We start from the raw sequence: 18461 nt of genomic DNA, 5'->3' as shown, positions 1-18461 counted from the left end.
GTTAGTGGGCACTGTCCCCGGCATAATAATATATTTCGTGTCCTGTGTAGCTGGAACTTCGATTTAAATAAAATGCATTGCTCGTCGTAACCGGGTACCTGCGCCGACAACGATACAACTATCTTATTGGTAATTGTACAATTGCGTGCGATCCCAGGTAGCAAGGTGACGTTAATATGACGTCAATAATTCGTCATTTTTTGGGTACGACGTCATTTTACCAACTTAAGACGTATAAATGTCGTGACTTTTTTGACGAAATAATAACTAATCGTAGAATGACCTCATTATAACGTACCCTTGACGTCATTTGTATAACCATAAAAACACTTCGACAATTTAACCAAACTATAACGTCCAAGTAACGTTAGATTAGTGCCCATTTAATGACGTTAGTTATTTATCCATTGTACGACGTATCTGAGACGTCAGAATTTCGACCAATAAAAGACGTTAGTTAAATCATTTTAATACGACGTTCCTGGTTCGTCAGATTGTAGACCAATAAATAATGTTAGTTAACTGACGTTAATACGACGTACCTGAGACGTCAGACTTTAGACTAATAAAAGATGTTAGTTAACTGACGTTAACACAACGTACCTGAGACGTCAGAATTTCGACCAATAAAAGACGTTAGTTAAATCGCTTTAATACGACGTTCCTGGTTCGTCATATTATAGACCAATAAATAATGTTAGTTAACTGACGTTAATACGACGTACCTGAGACGTCAGACTTTAGACTAATAAAAGATGTTAATTAACTGACGTTAACACGACGTACCTGAGACGTCAGACTTTAGACTAATAAAAAATGTTAGTTAACTGACTTTAACACGACATATCTGAGACGTCAGACTTTAGACTAATAAAAGACGTTAGTTGACTGTATCTGGTTCGTCAGTTTGTAGACCAGTACCCAACCCAAGGAGCAAAGTGACGTCAGAAGACGACATCGACATAATGACGTCTATTTTTAGTCATTTTTGGTCTATGACGTCGGCAACTAATAATGGACGTTTATAAGACAATGATAACTATTTCATGCAGTGTTATAGCTATCAAGAAGATATCATTACAAGATTTTTGAACACTTTAAAGATGTACTTGTTATAGACAAGTACAGTTACTAAGGAAGCATCAGGGTCAGAAGATCGTCACTGTTCACTGGATCATCGAAGTCAAGCAACACGGGCGCGGTACTGTACTAGGATGGGTGACCGCCTTGAGAAAGCGGGGCTATATGCACATGATACGTAAAGAAACAGTTAAAAAAGCGTTTTTTTTTTCATAGATAAAGAAGAAAAACGTTTTTTTTATAAACGTTTATCAAGTGGACATTTTAACATTTTAATTTCATAAAAAATAATGTAGATTAAAAAGTTGTCGTCTATTTGACGACATTTTATGGTCAGTCTTGTGACTGCCATTCCAAGATGACGTCCAAATGTTCAAAATCTGACATACTTTCATTTCGTAACGGCGACGTCATTAATTACGTATTAGTGACGTCAATATATGACGTCACGGAGATGAGACAAAAGTACGTCATTTTTACGGCACTTTGACGTCATTTCATAACGTTGCAATCGTCAGAACATGACCAAAAAATGACGTTAAACAGACGTCACTTTGCTACCTGGGATAGGCTGCCTTCCCGCCTCCTTGCGTTCGCGTTTCCCGATTCGTGCGTGAATCAAATTTTCGATATCGCGAATAATACGATTTACTACATTGTATAGAAGAATATTCTCTCGTGGATATTCAGTCGTGCCTTCGTGTAGGCATTCGAACCGGGCCATCCGTTATTCGTCACCTTGGCGAGCGGAACAGTGTTGTTGTTTCTAGCATTCCGAACTTGAAGCCTATTGTGCTTCGGTATATTATTTTCGTGCGGAATCGGTTGCCATTGCCTCGAGCTCAAGTTAGGCTTTCGCCGTCCTTCAACCGTTCCTGCTCCGTAGATCCTAACTCGCCTCTTCGATCCTAATTGTTTACTATTCGCGGTTTTGCCCTTGTCGTGCTGCGTGCTGTTGTTGAGCGCCTTGGGCGTTAATTGTCGTTAGCTGCCATTGGTCGTATCAGCGCAACATGTCCAAGACAAAGTCGGCTCCATCTTGCCGCGAATTATGCGTCCGGCGGATGCGGGAGATCCATGCGCTCGCCCAGAAAGCCTCGACGGAGGCGATGATACGCGAGAACTTTTTGGCCCGCTACTCGAGCGTGGCGAGGATCGCCGAGGAGTTCGAGACCGCGCACCTTAAGGTCATTCAGGAGACAGCCGAGTTCGAAGCCGAAGACGTGATTCGGGCGGAGTTTGATAAACTGCATTATGCAGTGAAGGGACGGTATTACTCGCTCACGGGCGCGACGCCCGGAACGGCTCAGGCTCAGCCTTCGGGCAATTCATCGGCCATTAAATTGCCCAAGATCGCACTGCCGCAATTCTCGGGAGATCTCGCGCTTTGGCCCTCGTTCATCGCGTTGTTTAACGTTTCCATTCACGAGAACCGGAGTATCTCCTCCATGGAGAAATACCAATACCTGGTGGCCTCCTTGAAAGGGGAAGCGCTCAATGTCGTGAAGAACCTCCCCCTTTCCGCGGAGTATTACGCGATCGCTTATGAGGCGCTGCTCGACCGATATCGAAATAGAAGAAAGTTAGCGGATCACCACCTAAGGTCAATACGCGAGGCTAAACCGTTGAAATCCGAAACGGCTGATGCACTCCATAGCCTGGTAGATGCGTTCACCGAAAACACGCGCGCGCTAAACTTGATGAAGTTCCCGACCGATTCGTGGGATTTTATCCTGCTACACTTCCTGTTAGAAAAGCTCCCCCGATCATTGCGCGAAAAGTTCGAGTCGATTCATCGGGCCGAGGAGATACCGCGGTACGCTCAACTCATCAAGTTTCTTTCCGAGCATTGTAAAGTTCTTGAGGCCATCTCGGGCCCGTCCTCATTGTCGCTCAAATCGACTTTCGCGGCGGTTTCGTCATTTGTGACGCACACAAAGGATTGCCCCGTCTGTAAAGAGCAACATAACATAACCAAATGCGCTCGGTTTCTCAAACTTTCGTCGAAGGAGAGATTATCGACCGCTCGCGATTTGAAATTGTGCCTTAACTGTCTTCACTCGGGTCACGGCGTGAAGAATTGTCCTTCCGCGTAGACATGTCGATCTTGTAGCATGAAGCACCATACGCTGTTGCACTTCGGGCACAGCTCGGGACCAGCCCCTACGGCCGAGCCGGCGGCAGCGACTCCCGCCGCCCAGGGCACCGCGATCGAAATCGAAACGGAAGACAAACCGCTCGTGACAATGGCTAGTCTCGCCAATAGCGTCGTGCTGTTGTCCACCGTCCGAGCAAAATTGATCGATTCACACGGCAACGCGTTCCCTGTTCGCGTACTCTTAGATAGCGCGAGCCAGGCGAATTTTGTAACTGAAGGCTGCCTTCAGAAAGGCGGCTTCCGGCGAACTAGGCACTCTGCTGCGGTTTTCGCGATAAACGAGACAAAGGCGGCCACCACGAAGGGCCTTACGTCGTTTGTTCTCCGTGCCCGCGGTCGCGATGACATTCGCTTTCCCATCGAGGCCACGGTTCTTCCGCGCATAACACCGCCGTTGCCAAGTAGTAAAGTCGCCGTCCGATCGTGGAAGCACTTAAAGGGATTGCCGCTCGCGGATCCCGAGTATCACCTACCCGGCAGCATTGACATTTTACTGGGGGCGGAATCGTTCGTCTCAGTATTACGTGACGGTCGTCGCAAAGGAAGGGAAGGGGAACCGGACGCCTTCAACACAGTTTTCGGCTGGGTCTTGACTGGCGCGGTGTCCCCGTCGTTACAAGTAACACCCCTGCACTCGTTCGCGACCACTCTCGAGTCGATCGAGACCGCAGTGGGTAAATTTTGGCAGTTGGAAGAGGTTCCGGAACACACGTCTGGTTCGGAAGAAGATCGTCGATGTAGGGAGATCTTCGCAAAGACCACCTATCGTGACCACTCGGGTCGTTTCGTCGTTTCGTACCCCTTTGCGTCAGATCCTCCTACATTCGTCGACTCGCGCTCAATAGCTGTTGGGCGTCTCCGCGCGCTCGAGCGCCGTTTCAAGTCAAATCCCGACTTTAGGATTAGTTACAATAATTTCATGCAAGACTATCTCGATAGCGGTCATATGGAATTAATCAAGAATCCATTCCCGTCGGATGGTCATATTTATTACTTACCTCACCATGGCGTATACAAACTCGATAGCACCACCACCAAATTGCGGGTAGTGTTTAACGCCTCGTCGCGCTGCCCCAACGGTCTATCGATAAACGATACATTGCTCAGCGGTCCAAAATTACAGCAGGACCTGTTCGCCATCCTGCTTAGGTTTCGCGCCGAACCGGTGGCTCTAACCGCGGACGTGAAGCAGATGTTTCGCCAAATATGGATAAATCCGGAGCAATTCAATTATCAACGCATTGTCTGGCGTTTCTCGGAGTCGGATCCGACCCTTGATTACCTTCTCGAAACGGTTACGTTCGGCTTCACTTCCTCCCCGTTCCTAGCGATCTATTGCTTGCTCCAGCTAGCTCTCGAGTACCGTGACAAATATCCTCTAGCTTTCGCGGCCCTATTCGAGGCGCTGTATGTGGACGACGTAGTGACTAGCGTTCGGACGGTGGAACAGGCTCGCGCGCTTCGCGATTAATTGTTATCGCTACTCCGGAGCGCCGGCTTCGAACTTAGAAAATGGGCGAGTAGCCATCCCGCCGCATTGGATGGGCTCGACCCGCAGTTGTGCAGTCACTCTATGTTGTCGTTTGAATCGAGCGAGGATCAATCTTTCAAAGTCTTAGGCCTGCGGTGGCACTCACAATCCGACTGCTTCGGATTTCAAGTTAACCCTTTGGACCGTAAATGTACTAAACGTACTATCTTGTCGGAGGTGGCGCGGATTTTCGACCCTTTGGGATTCTTGGCTCCACTCACGTTCACGGCGAAATGCCTAATTCAACGCTTGTGGACGCTGCAGCTGGAATGGGACGACGAGCCTCCGATAGATATCAGTCGCAGTTGGGAACGCTTTCAGGCCGAGTTCGACGCGTTAGCTTCCCTCCGCGTTCCTCGCTCGTTTGATCCGCTCAATGTAGTCCGTTGCGAGCTTCATGGCTTTTGCGATGCCAGTGAACTGGGTTACGGAGCCGTAATTTATTTGCGCTTTGTTACGCGAGATGGTGTAGTCATTCGCTTACTGTGCGCTAGATCTAAAGTCGCGCCACTTAGGCCTATTACAATACCCCGTATGGAGCTCTGTGCAGCTCTATTACTATCAAAGTTGATCGCTTACGTTCGTCAGGTCCTTCAGCGACATCTTAACATTGATGACGAATATGCTTGGTCGGATGCCGAGGTCGTCCTTGCCTGGATTCGCTCGTCTCCACAACGGTGGAAAACTTTTGTTCGCAACCGCGTTGCCCGCATTCAGGACAACGTACGGGTCTCGGCTTGGGGCCACGTCGACACCGAGTCCAATCCGGCGGATCATTGCTCCCGTGGCCTTTTTCCCCGCGATTTAGTGGCTAATTCGATGTGGTGGGGAGGCCCCGCGTGGTTGGTAGAGTTCGAATCCCGAGCCGAACCTGTCGCTTCCGAGACGTTTCTTCCCAGCGAGGAGGAAGGAATCGTGTCGCTCGTCGCGCTCGATCCACCTAACTCCGTATACTCGTTACTAGATAGGGTTTCGTCACTAGACAAAATTTGTAGAATAGTTGCGTATATTTTAAGATTTACGAATCGTTCTAATGCCAAGCCGGTGCCCGCGACCTTGGCCGTGGATCAATTCGAGTCACATTCCGCCCGCGTTGTTAGTTTTAGTGAAAATCGCGCAATCTGAAGTCTTCTGCGAGGAGATAGATCGGCTTAAAAGCGGGAAGAGGATCCCCAAGCCTCTACTCAAACTCGCTCCCTTCCTTGATCCTACGGGCGTTCTCAGGGTGGGCGGCAGGCTCGTCAAATCGGGGCTGTCTTTCGAGGCCAAGCACCCTGTTCTACTACCTAATAAACATAGGTTAACTGCACTCGTTGTTGAACAGGTGCACCGTGCCCACCTACACCCGGGTAGGCGCACGCTGCAATACTTACTCGCTCAACAATTCTGGATCCTCGGAGTCCACCGCGCAATCCAACGCGTACTCTCGAGGTGCTATAAATGTTTCCGCGCGAATCCGCATGCTTCCCAACCCGTCATGGCGAGTCTACCGGTCGAAAGGGTCAGTCAGGCTAAGCCATTTTCGATAAGCGGCGTTGATTTCGCGGGACCGTTCACGATGGTCACTCGTCGAGCTCGGGGAGTCTCCTCCTTCAAGGTGTACGTGTGCCTCTTTGTTTGCTTCGCGGTTAAAGCAATACACTTAGAAATAGCCTTTTCGTTGTCCACGGACTCCTTCCTCGCGGCGTTGCGACGCTTTGTGGCCCGACGCGGACGATGCTCGCTCTTGTATAGTGACTGTGGCACGAATTTTGTGGGAGCCGCGCGGGAGCTCGAAAACCACATGTGCCTCGCGGCGGAGCGAGAGAAGATAAAATGGTCATTCAATCCTCCCTCCGCGCCCCATTTCGGGGGCCTCTGGGAGTCGGGAGTCAGGTCGTTTAAAACACACCTTCGCCGGGTGGTGGGGGACCAAATCCTATCCATCGAAGAGTTCACTACGGTCGTCGCGCAGATTGAGTCCGTGCTGAACTCCAGGCCCCTCTGCCCTATGAGCACCGATCCCTTAGATCTCGAAATCTTGTCTCAGGGCCACTTCCTCACGATGGAACCCCTCGTGGCCGTCCCCACTCCCGACGTAACTCCGTTGCCCATGAATCGCTTGGGGCGATGGCAACTCGTTCAGCGGATCCACCAAGACTTCTGGAGGCGCTGGCACAATGAATACCTCCATACGCTGCAACAGCGCCCCAAATGGTGGACCTCCGCCAATCGGCTCGACGTCGGGTCGTTAGTCCTCATCAAGGACGACAATGCGTCTCCGCTACGATGGAAACGGGGACGCGTGGAAGCGCTACACCCGGGTAGCGACGGCGTCCCGCGCGTCGCCACGGTCCGAGTGGCGGATGGCTTGATCTCACGCCCCCTGGTGAAGCTGTGCCCCTTGCCGTTGGGCGCTTCACCATGGGCGGCGGAGACGACTTGTTAAAATACACTGCGTGTATTTGGTGGGCGGGATGTTTGGCGTTCCGCCTTGTAAAATAATTGTAAATAGGTCATACTTAGTTAAGTCATAGTTAGTTACCCTGTATCGCTTAGTATTCTCGCGCGAAACGTCGGCGGATCGCGAGCAGTTCAATCATGCGACTCACCTGTCGGTGCTGCCATCGCCCATCCGCCGACGACATCCACTCCCCCCGAAAAAGGGAGCAACTGCTCGCCCGCGGCACATTTTCAGGACCGCGGGCACTCATCGTTAAGTCGACCTACGGATCACATCGTCTCGGAGCCGGGACGACCGGCACGAAATCGCCCCGCCGCCTCGCTATACCAGGAGTGTGCTTTTCCCCGGCTGCCTTTCTTTCCTGCCTGCTCTATTGCTTGCTATCCACTGCTTGCTTGCTTGCACGTGTTTGCCTGCCGCACGCCGAACGAGACGAGACTCACGGAGCGGTCACGAGTTCAGAGGACAGAACGAGGCCCGGAGGATTCCCGGGGACGACGGCCGACACGGTGAGTCGCTTCGCTTTATCTTTTCGTTGCATGCGCTTTGCCATCGCGAAAACGAATTGTGAGGGAACTGATAGTCCCGCTGGTCCTTCGAGTAACTTTCGCACCTTTCGCATCCGGGGCCTGACACCCCCCCGAGCAATATATATATAGAGGAAAGTACCCCCGAGATTATGAGATACCATATCTATTTTGTGTGATTGCCGGAAGTCTATGGGCAGAATTGAAAAATATAGTAGGTTATTTTGAAGGGAATTTAATAAGCTTTAAGATGCTGAAATGTAAAATTTAATTTAAATATTAATTTTGCTGAAAATTGGAAAAATGTGAAAAATGAGCTTTCGGCAAAATCGCAAAAGTGTGCTCCTAATATAAGAGACCCCGGGAAATCGCTAATAAAGTGCAAAATACATCAGTATTACTATTAAAAACCTTTATTTAATGTTTCTCAAATACACATGTGATGCAGAAGCTCATTTGCAATAATCGCAAACCCACTTATATCCAGTATTTCCAGCACAGCCACTGTGCGCCCAGCATGAGCATGCGATACATTGAACCCAAAGCTGGTCTTCGGGTAGTTGGTACAAAGCATCGCAAAAAAGGCACTCGACGTTCAATTCTGGTTGTTTGAGAGACTCATTATCTGACTCATCATGCTCAGTGTCACTCAAGTTTTCCACTGTAAGTTTCATGGCTGAAGAGCTAGAGCGTGGGCGTCCGCGGCCACGGCGTAAAGTTGGAGTTGTTTCAACCTGAGTCGCTGAAGTTTTTCGCTTACGCCCTCGTTTCGCAGGTGCAGGTTTTGCCTGGATTTGTATTTTCTTTTCAGCATCAACAGCTAGCTGCTCGCGATACTCGGCAGTGCTGATAATGGAACTTTTTGTTCGTTTTCGGCCTCTGGTGCCGATTTTTCCAATAATTCTTGGCACTGGGGAGATTTCTTCTGGACTCATAATCTTTGACGTTTTCTGGGAAGCAGAAGTTGACGGTCCTGGAATATTTGTCCTTTCGTGGAAAGTAGAAGTTGACGGTCCTGGAATTTCATCTACGTTGATGATCCTGTCGGGCGAGAATTTATATTTTTCATAGACTTTATCCAGATTGTCATAAAATATTTTGACATTCTCGCGAGTAAAGCCACTAGCTCGAGCAAATGATGTGCCGGTTGGCTTTCGCATTGAAAGCACATCTTTGTGTCGCTTCATGAAAGCATGGAACCATTTTTTTCCAGCTCCCTCTTCCTGGAACGGATTTGGTATACCATTCGCCTTAGCAAATTGATAGGCCATGCACTGAAGATCTCGTTTCGTTAATCCGTGGAATTTTGATTCCATAGTTAGGACGTATTGTACAAGTTGTTTTTCCTGACTGTCACTAAAAATTGGTGGCCGACCAAGTTTTCTCTGGAGTATAGCGTTAGATCTTGATTCGTCCATCTTTGCATGCCTTTCTATTGTTTCTTTTGGGACGTTAAATTGTTTTGCAGCCTTCAAATATCCCATTTTACCGCTCCGAACTGCTGCCACAGCCTTCGCCAAATCTTCCCGCTTCCATTGTCGACGCTTTCTCTTCTCTCGAACTCCAAGTGTACGCTTCTCCATAGTCAGATCCTACAAAAAATAATAAATAATAACCTTAAGAGAATAACCTTAAAAACCTAGACCTTATAGATAATAACCTTCATACTCGCAGCAACGATCGTCACTCAAAAAGAGGTTATCTTATATTAGGAGTACCCTGAATATCTCATATTACGGACCCCTCCCCTTGCGGTTTTGCGATCACCGAATTTAACCTTTACAATTAAGCAACTCAACATATCCCGTATTTTCCTATTAATACGACCTTACTCTATCACTGCATGCAGAACTCATTGCCAAATATTTATTTATTATATAATAAACAAGGTTTAAAAACTCACCTCCGTGGAACTTGACAAAACACGAATTCACAATTTCGATGTTCGCAACGAGTGCATGCACGATCGAACAATGGATTTTCCACTAAATTGGTTTTGCACCAAGGACAATAAGTTCATGGTGGAACAAACAGATGGGGCTCATTAGTTTAGCAGAAACCCCGCTATCGCGTATTAGGAGCTTATCTCATAATAGGGTACTCTATATATATATAATTTATAAATATAAAAATTGTAAATAAAATGAAATAAATATTATACATACATACATACATACATATATACATATATTTAAAAGGTATAAATATAAAAATTGTAAATATAATTAAATAAATATTTATAAATGTAACGTAGCGCATCGTCGATTTGCCAACTCGAGACTTGGCACTCGGCGAGACACCGTACGCGATACCCGAAATGCGTGAAGAAATTCTCAAGAGAGAAGGAGACAGCCGAGACAGCAGATTGTATGTCTGTCCTTCTCTCCTCGCTCGAAGCTTGCCGAGCGCCGGGTCGGCCGAGCGCGGCCGCCGCGGCCAGCATATCCCCTCCAGCTGGGTAGTTCGGACACGAACCATTAGCACGGACGCAAACCATGTGCAGTTACCAAGCGAAACGACGTAGATGAGTTGCACTTTCTCAGGCGGCGCGTCGGAAAATGCGTCCCCACGAAAAAGGCCGGGATGGCCTCTCTCAGGTTTCTGGTAGAAGTGCTACAACGAATTTGGGAATAGAGCAACGAATTAATAACATTTAGTGCAAAATAGCACTAAATAAATATGTCATTGGTTTTTATCTTATTCTTTATGTGCCAACTTAAACTTAAGCTGGTACAGCCACTGTCCGAAATGGCTGCAGCAACAAAATCCGGAATCGAGCAACAAATTAGTAACAAAAGAGCACTAAATTTATATGTATGTTTTATTCGATTGTGCTAAAGTGACTGTGCCAGCTTAATAGACGTAAAGGACCTATGTGAACCTGGAGCCCGACTTTGAAAAAATTAAAAATTAATAACATAGTTTGTTTGTACTTTGTACCCGTTTGTATCGCTTGTTATTTCGTTTGTACCTCAAAGGGTAAAGAAATACCAGGAGGTTAAAAAATGGCCAGAGCCCAACTTTAAGATATTTTTATTTCATTAACGCCATTCGACAGAGAATCGTTTGTACCCGTTTGTACCACCCTTTAAATTGTTTGTACCAAAGAGACCGGATGATGGCTCAGTGATGGCCCAGTACTCTCTGACAGAAGTGACAGAATAGTTGCGTCGCCACAGCGCTCGCCCAAGCGAAAATTTTCTAAGTACCCTCGCGGCGTATTGGTTTCACCGGAATGGATCAGTACGGCGACCAAGTTCTCGCACGGCGTGTTGCTTCCGCGCCATGGTCGTTACCTCCACCGTCGCCGTCAGTACTGAGACAAGACTCAGCTTGGAACAGAATATGGTTACATGGGGGTACTAGTCACCGAGACTGGCACAATATTGATTTAGCAGTTTATCCTTATTGGGGCAGTACCACCCACACACATTAAGTCTTGGCAGCCAATATTGTACCACTTTTGGGCCATACGGACAACTCTGGCAGAAGTCCGACATTCGCACATGGGTCCGTTTAAATCGTTTGTACTTCATAGGATTCGGATGTATAGCGTTTTTCAATTTTTGGCATTACGCTAATTACGGTAATTACGCTAATTAAACCATTTTTAAAGATAGACTGAATTTGCAAACAGGACTTTATTTCTTATTTTTTGTACCCGTTTGTGCCACTAGTGCTCTTATTTTTATTAATTTCGATTACCTTTAAAAATGGCCGATATGCAACTTTTGGTAATTTTAGACTATATATTTGTACGCCTTACTCATACAAAAATACTAGTAAAAAACATTTGTACAAAATGTCTGTCATAAATGGAATTTGAATTTAGTGTTATGGAAGTTAATTCCATACACTAGTTTTGGTTTATAAATGTTCCTTTATGTAGAATCACACAATTGCGAGGTCTCGGCCTCGATGTACAAATTCTTTGAGAACACCGGGTCTCTATATGCTCTCATACGCACTTAACCATTTTACGGTTTAATGTTCGACAACTCGATCTGTATACGTTCGCACCAGGACTCGGTTGGTTTACGAATCTACACGAGAACTCGATCTCTGTACGCTTGCACAAGGACTCAGCCTTGATATTAGAAGATATACGATCTCTTCATCGCGGGACACAAATTCGTTCTGAGCTGCTCTTGCCCGTTACTCGCTACACCAAATCTTTTACTGAATCAGAAATAATTTCGACAGAAAATTTTGCTGCACGCGGCATATTTAACGTCTCTCTTTGCGGACCAATTTAATTACGAAACTTACATTCATAAATCGGTAAAGTCTTCCGATTAGAGTTAGAGGACTAGAACAGCTAAAGTTCCTATAGCAGTGGCACGATACTTCGTTTTGCTTTTATAATACTCTGTGCGAATTAGTAAGGGTCTGAGTTGAGAGCAGATAAAATGGTCCATACAAAGGGAAAGTCCGCAGAATGATGTTATCCAGACAAAGGATACAGAGTTAAAATAGTGTTAAAAGTACGAAGTGCGGTGAATCTGGGAGAGATTGGTTGAGCTTTGGCGGCAAAGATAACCGACGCAGACGGTAAATGCGACACCAACGGCGAGAAATCGCAAGAATGCGGAATAAAGCAGTTAGAACGCAGTGATGCCAGAATGAGGCCGCGACGCCTCAGTCGACTTCGGGCAGTAAGAGGAGTGCAGACATACGATCTTCGCTCCTTTTCCCTCTTGAATTTGAACCGCTTTAGATTAGCTGCACACGCGCACACGCGCGCGCGCGCGCACACACACACACACACACACACACACACACACACACACAAGGCGAGTTGGGACGCCTTACCAAAAGGAAGATGGACCTAATGACTTATTCAGAATATAGAAATATGGGTGAACCGCAGGCATGAAGAAGTAAATTACTACCTGACACAGCTGCTATCCGGTCACGGATGCTTCCAGGCGTACCTTCATAAATTCAAGTGCGAGGATTCCCCGGAGTGCCCGGTCTGCGATGGAGTCGAAGAAAACGCGGAACACGTATTTTTTCAGTGTTCGATGGGTCCCGTAGAGTGCTGGAAGACGCTCTCAATACGTGTGTCACGCCAGAGAAACTGGTCGAGGTCATGCTGTCGTCACAGGCAGCGTGGAATGCGACGAGCACCTCCGCTGTGGAGGTGCTTAAGGGGATCCTGAAGTAACAGGCGAACTTGAACGCGAATACAACGCCACTCAAGTGGAACTAAAAATGTCGATAATACTGACATTTCTAATCCCGGTTCTAAACCGCGTTTTTCATGTTATCGATTTATCTCAGGGCAGTGATCACGTAACTTTTCGCCTACGGCGGAAACGTGAAAAGTTTCACGTAACTATCTCTTTCTATATTGGTGTTGAATAGAAAGAGATATTGACATGAAACTTATCTGTGTAAACGTGTATTGAAAATACATGTGTACATTGCACACATGCAATGCGTAGCCACAAATATAACGGATCCATGCCGCACACAAGCGCGTGCCGTGTATGTACGTGTGCGCTGAGCGCACCACACACTATCGAGGCTTGTTTTTATTATTCCGTAATATTGCATTGGATATTCTCCCAATATATATATGTTTATCATATACTGGATTCATACCCGTATGCAATGTCGGAAGTGTAAGGCGGTGTAAGACATATATATTGTTGCGCCCGTGCTGAAATGCCCTTTACATCGCGGCGATTACGGCGAATCGTGAAGTGCCCCTTAGCGAACAGCTGTTATCGATTGTTATTGATTTACCAAAGATTCTCAATTGTTCTGGAGCCTCGGGCCGTCGCGTCCGGGTATGAAGACCGGGTATCGCAATGACTGGTCATCAGTAGGGTAAAACTAACCTGTCTCACGACGGTCTAAATCCTACTGATGACCAGTCATTGCGATAGTAATCCTGCTCAGTACGAGAGGAACCGCAGGTTCGGACATTTAGTTCACGCACTCGGTCGAGCGGCCGGTGGTGCGAAGCTACCATCCGTGGGATTATGCCTGAACGCCTCTAAGGCCGTATCCTCTCTAGTCAAAGGTGGCAATGATATCTCTAGGAGTCTCGTGAGTCGAAAGGCTCAAAACAACGTGATACACTACTAGGCGGCCGGTCCTCGCGGGCCGGTCGTCGCACGAGCCCGGTTTGCCGTACGGCGCCTCTGCCCGTCGTCGGGATCTCACCGCTTACGACGGCACGGCGTCTAACGGTCGAACATGAGTTTCGCGAGTTCGATGTCGAGACTCGGAATCGTCTGTAGACGACTTAGGCCGATTTTCAGCTGGCTCCACCTAGCGCCTTCCCCTTACCTCGCCGTTCCGCGCGCAGCCCACGAGTTGCTCGAGGATCAGGAGCGTAAACATGTGTTTACAATTACAATAGCTTTCCACGTCATCCGTGAGGTACTATTGTTGACGCGTTTTTTTTTAAGTGGTATCCCCTGTAGGCCTAATCGGCCTAATCACTGACGACTGAAATGACTCTAATTGAAGCAAAATTAAAGGAATTAAGAAAATCTAGGTCGCCTCTCGGGATCTTTTACAGGCGAGAGCGGGATTATCTATTTCCATATTAGATGTTGCGAGCCGTATAAGACGCGATAAAGATTCGTCACTTAAAGAAGAACGCTTTTCATTTTTAATAAATTTCATTTTTGAAAAAGAAGTCTCACATAAATATGTGGACCCAAACATGGAATAAATCCGAAAGCCGAAATTATAAAGTTTTGGGTATACTGATTTGTTTAAAATTTTGAAAAAATCAACACCGGTTTCTTTAATTGTTTTAAGGGATATATCACTATGCACATCGCATAGTTCATCCTGCAAATCAAGATGTTGTTCTTCGATTGACGCTGTAAGGGGATTCTCAAAAAGAATTAATTCGGTTCTAAGTTTTTCAAAACAACTAAAACGCGTATTGAATTCTTCTATGAGACAATCTACGAAATAAATGTATTCCTTGAAATTACAGTTACTGCCGTGTTCTTCGAGAAGAATCTGGCAAGAAGGAAAAAAGTGAAAAATATTATCATTTAAATGAGATTTGAATAACTGTAATTTTCTTCGGAAAGAATCGACATAACTAACTAATTGGGAAATATTCTGATTTGGTCTTTGCAGCTTTAAATTGAGAAGCCTAAGTTGATTTACAACTTTGCCGCTTAGTGCTTCCTGATGAATTATACAATGTATAACGGGGATATTAAAATTTCGCTGCTTTAATTGACCGGCGAATCCTATCTTTGAACCGTCATAGCTCTCGCGCCATCAGTAGTAATCAAAGAACATTTATTAAAATCGATGTCAAATCTTTTAAGCAATTCTTCAATTGCTAAAAAAATATCAAGATCCGTTGTGCTATGTAAAGGGACGAAATCTAAAAGCTCCTCGACACACGAGAAATCGTCTTGCACGATTCGAATAAAAATACTCAGTTGACTCGTGTATCGAATATCGGTGCTCTCGTCAAGACATAAAGCAAAATATGTACATGACGTTAGAAGATTCTTTAATTTTTCTCTTACAGAATTACTGATATCAGTAATTCTTGAAGATATTGTTTTTGCACTGAGAGGTATGCTCATTGCTTCGTCAAGAGATATCCGAAGACTTTTACTGCTTCGATGATACAGTTCTTCACAAAAGTATCTTAGGTAAATGGCTTTGAATTTTGTGCTATAAGCAAAGAAATAGTATAAGAGGCTAGTAGGGATTTTTTAGAAGAAGAACTAGAAAAAGGTATTGCACCTTCTTGATAAACTAATTTCAGTCCTTCGACAATATCCAATTTTTCTGAATTTGAATAATTGGAATATTTAACCGAATGACGTGCTCTGAAATGCCTCTCTATTACATATTTTTTTACTACCGAAGGTTTTACTACCGGCAAATTTTGCAAATAGCGCCGATATATGGCTGCTGCAGGTATACAGATTAAATCAGCATAAGTCAATGATATGATACCTTTTTCAAGGACACATCGCGACGCGTCTCGCGATGATTTCATCAAACACGGGCAAAACTGCAATTGTTGCATTTTTTCGGCTAGCGTCAATGTACGACTGCTGCGATTATGCATAATAACGAAGTCCACTTTTGACACAATTTTAGCATAAGTCAATGGTGCGATATCGTTTTCAAGAACATGTCGCGACATGTCTCGCGATGATTTCATCGAACACGTGCAAAACTGCAAATTTTGCAATTTCGCATAAGTTAATGGCACGTTATTGTTTTCAAGAACATGTCGCGACGTGTCTCGCGATGATTTCATCGCACACGTGCAAAACTGCAAATTTTGCAAATAGCGCCGATATATGGCTGCTGCAGTTATACAGATCAAATTATCAAAAGTCAACCGCGCGATATCGTTTTCAAGAACATGTCGTGACGTGTCTCGCGGTGACTTCATCACACACGTGCAAAACTGCAAATCTTACATTTTTCGGAAAGCGCATCCGTACGGATACTGAGATCACGGTGAAATTAGATATGATAAAAAAACAAACGATGCGACATAAGTATGATATAAAATGAATAATCTGGGGGATACGCTCAGTAGTTGAGAATTGGAAGTCGTGAGTACAACAAATCGTGTTAAAAAGAGGATCGTGTAATAACATGGAGCAAGAGTTGTTGGAGCAATCAGCTCGATTGAATTCACGGGAAGAATTTACCACGTGGGAGCAACGATGTGACGAGTTTATCGAATCGTTGGAAGAACAAAGCCGAATTAAACGGCCACGATTATCGATCGGTCTCAAACAATCATCATTGATCGCTTGTATCGCACGACTCGAAGGTCTGAAAGATTCGGTACGTCAACGTTACGTGCATGTGGGTGCTGGATACAGTGCGAGTGAGGCAGGACTCAGATGGCGCGAGATAGATACGGCTTTTTGAAAGTCGTATACTGACTGGTGCGGTAATAAATTCCAAACACATTGAACCTCGTCAATTTCTCAAAGATGCGAGAGACATTGTACTCGATCGTGTGCGGAACGTCATGCAACGACATGACAATGTAAAGATAAACACAATGTTTAATGGTGAATTTGTTGCGGGTGACAAACGTGAATAAAAGTATCGCTACGAGAAACTATGAACTCTTTCGTACGTCCGATCTGCGCGAGTGGTACAAGCGACACGTTATCGAGTCTACCCTAGCATCGCTGGAGGAATTTCAAGAACGCGACAGCGGGTGGGCGTTGTCGCGTATACTCAATTTGACAGTGAACGTGAACAAATACAATCCATTGCACGCGGGGTGTTTTGTAGAAATACCGCGAGAAATTAAAATGAAGAAAGCGGTGATCAACGTGCGATCAATGGACAATGCATGTTTCGCATGGTCAGTGGTGGCTGCTCTGCATCCAGCCCAAAGAAATGCAGAACGGGAATCGTCGTATCCTCATTACACATCGGTGCTAAATCTTACAGACATTGAGTTTCCAATGACGTTGAATCAAATTGAAAAGTTTGAAAATCTCAACGATATATCAATCAACGTGTACAGCATCGAGAAAAACAAGGAACTTGCAAAACTTGCAATCCTGCCAATACGGCTCACCGACCGAAAGATGGACAAACATGTAAATCTGCTGTACGTGCATGACGACAACGTAGGACATTTCGTGTGGATCAAGAACCTATCCCGCCTCGTGAGCTCGCAATTGAGCAGGCACAATGGTCGGAAATACTTTTGCGATCGGTGCGTATACATCCTAATAAAAATAAAAATAATTCTTACGTAAAAGATATATAAAAAATTTTTATTATTTACAGATGTTTGCACTACTTCAGCTCCAGCGAGAAATTGAAAGCCCACACCGTCGACTGTCGGGAGATGAACGACTGCGCGATCAAGTTACCGAGTGATAACGACAAGTTGTTGGCCTTTAAGAATTACAACAGGAAGGAACGAGTTCTATTTATCGTATACGCCGACCTGGAATGTACCCTGGAGAAGATGGAAGCGGATCCGAAAACGTCCAGGTACACGTATCAACATCATCGCATATTTAGCATAGGGTATTACGTGCGTTGCTCGTACGACGACTCATTAATTATCAATGTATCGGTTTCGTCGCGATAAGGATTGCGTCGCGTGGTTCGCCGAGGAGCTAAGACGTTTAGCTCATGACGTAGAATCTTGTCCACTAATGTACCCATGGCGGATTTCACGCGAGACGAGTGGGAAAAGTTTAACAGCGCAACGCACTGTCACGTGTGCAAAAAACCGTTCGAGCCAGACGACGTGCGAGTACGCGATCATTGTCATCTGACCGGTCGATACAGAGGTCCCGCGCATTCAAATTGCAACTTAAATTACAAAGATTCGCATTGCATTCCCATAGTTTTCCACAATTTATCGGGCTACGACGCGCATTTTATTATCACGGAAATAGCTACAGCATATGAAGGACATGTAGAACTGCTTCCAATCACGAAAGAAAAATACATTTCGTTTACGAAAAACGTTAAAAGCACCGAAGATAAAGATAAGAAAACTTGCGTCAAATTGCGATTTATCGATTCATACAAGTTTCTTACCGCTAGTCTCGACAAATTGGCATCTTATCTCAGCAAGGATAAACTATGAATATTGCAACGCGAATTTTGTAAATTATCCGCAGAAAATTTTGATTTGCTGACACGAAAAGGTGTATTTCCGTACGAGTACATTGACTGCGTCGAAAATTTGGAGGACTCGTGCTTCCAACCGCGCGA

General features: G+C 45.6%; 4 protein-coding genes across 4 annotated transcripts; all 4 read left to right on the top strand.

Moving 5' to 3' along the window:
• Positions 1-2093: 2093 nt before the first annotated feature.
• LOC139781492 (uncharacterized) lies at positions 2094-3176 on the top strand. The gene has a single exon (XM_071720344.1). The coding sequence runs from the start codon at positions 2094-2096 to the stop codon at positions 3174-3176; it is 1083 nt and encodes a 360-aa protein (XP_071576445.1).
• Positions 3177-3194: 18 nt separating this feature from the next.
• On the top strand, positions 3195-4709 carry LOC139781491 (uncharacterized). The gene has a single exon (XM_071720343.1). It carries the CDS (start codon positions 3195-3197, stop codon positions 4707-4709), a length of 1515 nt encoding a protein of 504 aa, XP_071576444.1.
• Positions 4710-6246: 1537 nt separating this feature from the next.
• LOC139781490 (uncharacterized) lies at positions 6247-7197 on the top strand. Its single transcript, XM_071720342.1, has one exon. The coding sequence runs from the start codon at positions 6247-6249 to the stop codon at positions 7195-7197; it is 951 nt and encodes a 316-aa protein (XP_071576443.1).
• A 5414-nt stretch (positions 7198-12611) lies between these two features.
• Positions 12612-17485, top strand: LOC139781489 (uncharacterized). Its single transcript, XM_071720341.1, has 3 exons — positions 12612-12619; positions 12777-12902; positions 16816-17485. The coding sequence occupies exons 1-3, from the start codon at positions 12612-12614 to the stop codon at positions 17483-17485; spliced, it is 804 nt and encodes a 267-aa protein (XP_071576442.1).
• The last annotated feature ends 976 nt before the right edge of the window (positions 17486-18461 follow it).

The sequence above is a fragment of the Temnothorax nylanderi genome, unplaced genomic scaffold, assembly GCF_030848795.1.
Source record: "Temnothorax nylanderi isolate EJ_2023f unplaced genomic scaffold, tnyl_v1.0 TNYL_tig0341_pilon, whole genome shotgun sequence".
NCBI lineage: Eukaryota > Metazoa > Arthropoda > Insecta > Hymenoptera > Formicidae > Temnothorax > Temnothorax nylanderi.
Note: the sequence above shows the minus strand (reverse complement) of the source record. Positions and strands in the feature narration are given on the sequence as shown.